The sequence below is a fragment of the Bufo bufo genome, chromosome 7, assembly GCF_905171765.1.
Source record: "Bufo bufo chromosome 7, aBufBuf1.1, whole genome shotgun sequence".
In the NCBI taxonomy this organism is placed as follows: domain Eukaryota; kingdom Metazoa; phylum Chordata; class Amphibia; order Anura; family Bufonidae; genus Bufo; species Bufo bufo.
Window position 1 is genome coordinate 35485693 of NC_053395.1, and position 3849 is coordinate 35489541.

The following is a 3849-nucleotide window of genomic DNA, read 5'->3' on the forward strand; positions in this document are numbered from 1 at the left end:
TCTGTCGCCTCCGGTGCGGTCATCTCTCCGCTGGTGGTTACAGTCCCCTCTTCTGGGCAGGTCCTTTCTGCCACTCAACTGGTTGGTGGTTACAACCGATGCCAGTCTCTCGGGCTGGGGAGGCGTGTTTCCTCCCCGATCCGTCCAGGGCATTTGGTCTCCATCGGAGTCCAAACTCTCGATCAATGTCCTGGAACTGAGAGCGGCCCTTCTGTCTCTACGACACTGGACTCATCTGCTGAAGGGTCATCCAGTTCGTGTACAATCAGACAACGCCACGGCCGTGGCGTACATAAACCACCAGGGGGGCACTCGCAGCGCTGCAGCGATGCGGGAGGTCACCAGCATTCTCCGTTGGGCGGAAGCCCACGTCCCGGCCCTATCTGCAATTTTTATTCCAGGGGTGGACAATTGGGCGGCGGACTTCCTCAGTCGCACCACCGTCGACCCCGGCGAGTGGTCTCTTCACCCGGAGGTATTCGAGGCCATTTGCCTTCGTTGGGGCATTCCGGACGTGGACCTCATGGCCTCAAAATTCAATCACAAGGTCCCCGCCTATCTGTCCAGGGCCAGGGATCCGGGAGCTTGCGGAGCCGACGCCCTCGTTCTTCCTTGGCGAGGCTTCGCGCGCCCATACATATTCCCTCCCATCCCTCTCCTGCCCAAGGTCCTTCGGAAGATCGCGGCGGAAGGCGTCTCGGTGATTCTGGTCGCTCCGGACTGGCCCCGCCGGTCTTGGTATGCCGACCTCATGCTGCTCCTGGCAGACGCGCCCTGGCCACTGCCCGCCAGGGAAGATCTTCTCTCTCAGGGACCGATCTTCCACCCGCGTTTAGGGTCCCTACGTTTGACGGCGTGGTTGTTGAGACCACCGTCCTGACACGTAGGGGTTTTTCTGCGGATGTCGTCCGCACCATGATCCGCGCCCGTAAGCCGTCCTCTTCTAGGATCTATTATAGGACCTGGAGGACTTTTTTGGGGTTCTGTACCGATCTGGGGATTCCTCCGCTCCGCTTTTCTCTCCCCACCGTTTTGTCCTTCCTGCAGAGCGGACTGGCCCAAGGTCTAGGCCTTAGTTCTTTGAAGGGTCAGGTATCTGCGCTGTCCATTTTGTTTCAGCGCCCACTGGCCCCCCTTGGTCCTGTCAAGACCTTCCTTCAGGGCGTGGCTCACGCGGTTCCCCCGTATCGCCCTCCGGTACCGCCCTGGGACCTGAACCTGGTTCTCTCAGCGCTCCAGGCTTCTCCTTTCGAGCCTCTGCGGACGGTTTCCTTGCGACTTCTGTCCTGCAAGGTTATTTTCCTTGTAGCCATCACCTCTCTTCGGAGGGTGTCCGAATTGGCTGCACTCTCCTGTCTGGAACCTTTCCTAGTGTTCCACCAGGACAAGGTGGTTCTTCGTCCGGTCCCTTCCTTCCTTCCTAAGGTGGTCTCCGCCTTTCATCTGAACGAGGACATCGTTCTCCCCTCTTTGTGTCCTTCCCCTTCCCATCCGCGGGAGAGGAAGCTTCATCGCCTGGACGTTGTCAGGGCGCTCAAGATTTACCTGGAAGTAACCAGATCTTTCAGGCATACTGACTCGCTCTTTGTGGTCCCGGAAGGGTCGCGCAGAGGGATGGCGGCATCCAAAGTTGCTATCGCTCGTTTTGTCAAGATGGCTGTTACTGAGGCTTATCTCGCCAAGGGCAGGGTTCCTCCCCTTGGTGTTACCGCTCACTCCACTAGAGCGGTCGGGGCTTCCTGGGCTCAGAGAAATCGGGCTTCTTCGGAGCAGATTTGCAAGGCGGCCACTTGGTCCTCCTTGCACACCTTCACCAAGTTCTACAGGGTGCATACTCATGCGTCGGCTGACGCTGCTTTAGGCCGTCTGGTGTTGCAGGCGGCAGTTGATTGATGCCTCTGGCGTTGGTTGAGTTTGTTCTGGTCCCTCCCTTCTGGGACTGCTCTGGAACGTCCCATGGTTTCCTGTGTCCCCCAAGGAATATGGGCGAGAAAAGGAGACTTTTGTATTACTTACCAGTAAAGTCTCTTTCTCGCTCTTCCTTGGGGGACACAGCACCCGCCCTTCATTGGGTTACAGTTGTGGTTCCGGCTTGGTTGCCCCCGTTGGGGCTCGACAGTTCTTTTTCCGGTTGGTGGTTATCTTTCACTACTTGGACACGCAACTGGCAGTCTCTTCTCCAGGCTGAAGGGTATAGCTGATGGAGGAGGGGCTTACAGCTTTCGCTTAGTGTCACGCCTCCTAGGGAGCAGAGCTATACCCATGGTTTCCTGTGTCCCCCAAGGAAGAGCGAGAAAGAGACTTTACTGGTAAGTAATACAAAAGTCTCCTTTTTCAATTGGTCTTTATTAAAAATGTTCAGCCTTTTCAGAGATACAAGGGTTAAAAATGAGTCTGTTTGCAAGCTGTCACAGTCCGTCTTTGAATCCCATCAGCTGCCGACTCATGCGTAGCTCTTATCTCTGATCTTCTGACCTCATAGACACTTATTTAAGCCATACTCTTATCTGGTTGATAAGAACTAAGCTGTAATGAGTGTCTAGGACATCAGAGATGAGAGCTGTACATGAGCCGGCAGGTGACGGGATTCAAAGACGGACTGTAACAGCTTGCAAACAGACAGATTTTTAACCCTTGTATCTCAGAAAAGGCTGAACATTTTTAATAAAGTTCAATTGAAAAAAGATTTTTTTTTTTTTAAAGCTTAAAAATGAGTAAAATACAGTCATAGTTTTTTCTAACAGCTGGTATTATGTGATCTTATATTTTGGCTACATTACCATCGTCATGTTGTCTGTGGAAGATTTTGCTTCACATTTTGATACTTGCAAAATGAAAAATGTTTAATATGCATAAAGTTAAAAAAAAAATACAGTCCTAAAAAATTGCCCTAAGGCAGGTATGGCCAACCTGCGGCCCCTCCAGGTCTTTCAAAACTACAACTCCCAGCGTGCCCTGATCTCCTACAGCTATCAAAGCATGTTGGGAATTGTAGTTTTGCAACAGCCGGAGGGCCGCAGATTGGGCATAGCCTTTAGTGTAGGGCAGTCATTTGAATGGGAGTCGAGCTGCAATGCCCTGGGCATGGTCAGCCACCCCTGTGCAGGACCAGTAGTGAATAGGGACACGATGCTAAATCGTCATTTCAGCCACTTCATTCTCAAGATCTGTGTGGATCCAGAGGTTGGACCCTCATGACGTATTCTAGCAATATGCCTTACCTGCCAGGAATAATACCCTTTTCACTTTCTGTATTGATGTCCTCACTGATGTACTGCTGTGTCCCAAACCCAAATTCCGGTAGATTTGTTACCCAGCGCTGCGGCTCATCTTCCCAAGCATTGAGAAGGGTTCTAGTTGACGGACCCCCTTCCCCATATGTTGTAGAAAAGGTACTATTGTCTGTATATCTGTTCTTCTCTGTCTCCACAGAGCACGCAGCCATTCTTCTGCACAGAGCCTTCCTGGTGGGGATGTACGGACAGATGGACACCAGCCCTCAGATTTCTGAAGCTTTGAAGCTCCTGCACATGGAGGCCATGGTGTAAATCCACAACTAGGACTGTTTTCATAATGGAAGAGGACAGCGTGACACAAAACATCTCATCGTCCTGTAATTATTTTTTATATTAAAATGGTTTCGGACTTGATCACGGCTGTTCTGTTTCATTGACATTTTATATAATGTACAAAAGGGATCTGTTCTGAATGCCCACGCATGCCACACTCTTTCACAGCCTGGAAATTCATGCGGGCATCCACTTCGTCTAGACATTTTACACTGGACCCCCCTGTGCCACATGATGCTTTACAGATTTTACTGCCAACCGGAAGAGCATATGTGGGATG

General features: G+C 51.7%; 1 protein-coding gene across 1 annotated transcript in view; it reads left to right on the forward strand.

The window, feature by feature from the left end:
• The window catches only part of INTS1 (integrator complex subunit 1), a 74595-nt gene extending 70945 nt beyond the window's left edge, over window positions 1-3650 (forward strand). Inside the window, exon 49 of the mRNA XM_040439432.1 lies at window positions 3433-3650. Within this exon, the coding sequence (XP_040295366.1) occupies window positions 3433-3548 (116 nt within the window). The 3' untranslated portion in view covers window positions 3549-3650. The remainder of the gene's footprint in view (window positions 1-3432) is intronic.
• The last annotated feature ends 199 nt before the right edge of the window (window positions 3651-3849 follow it).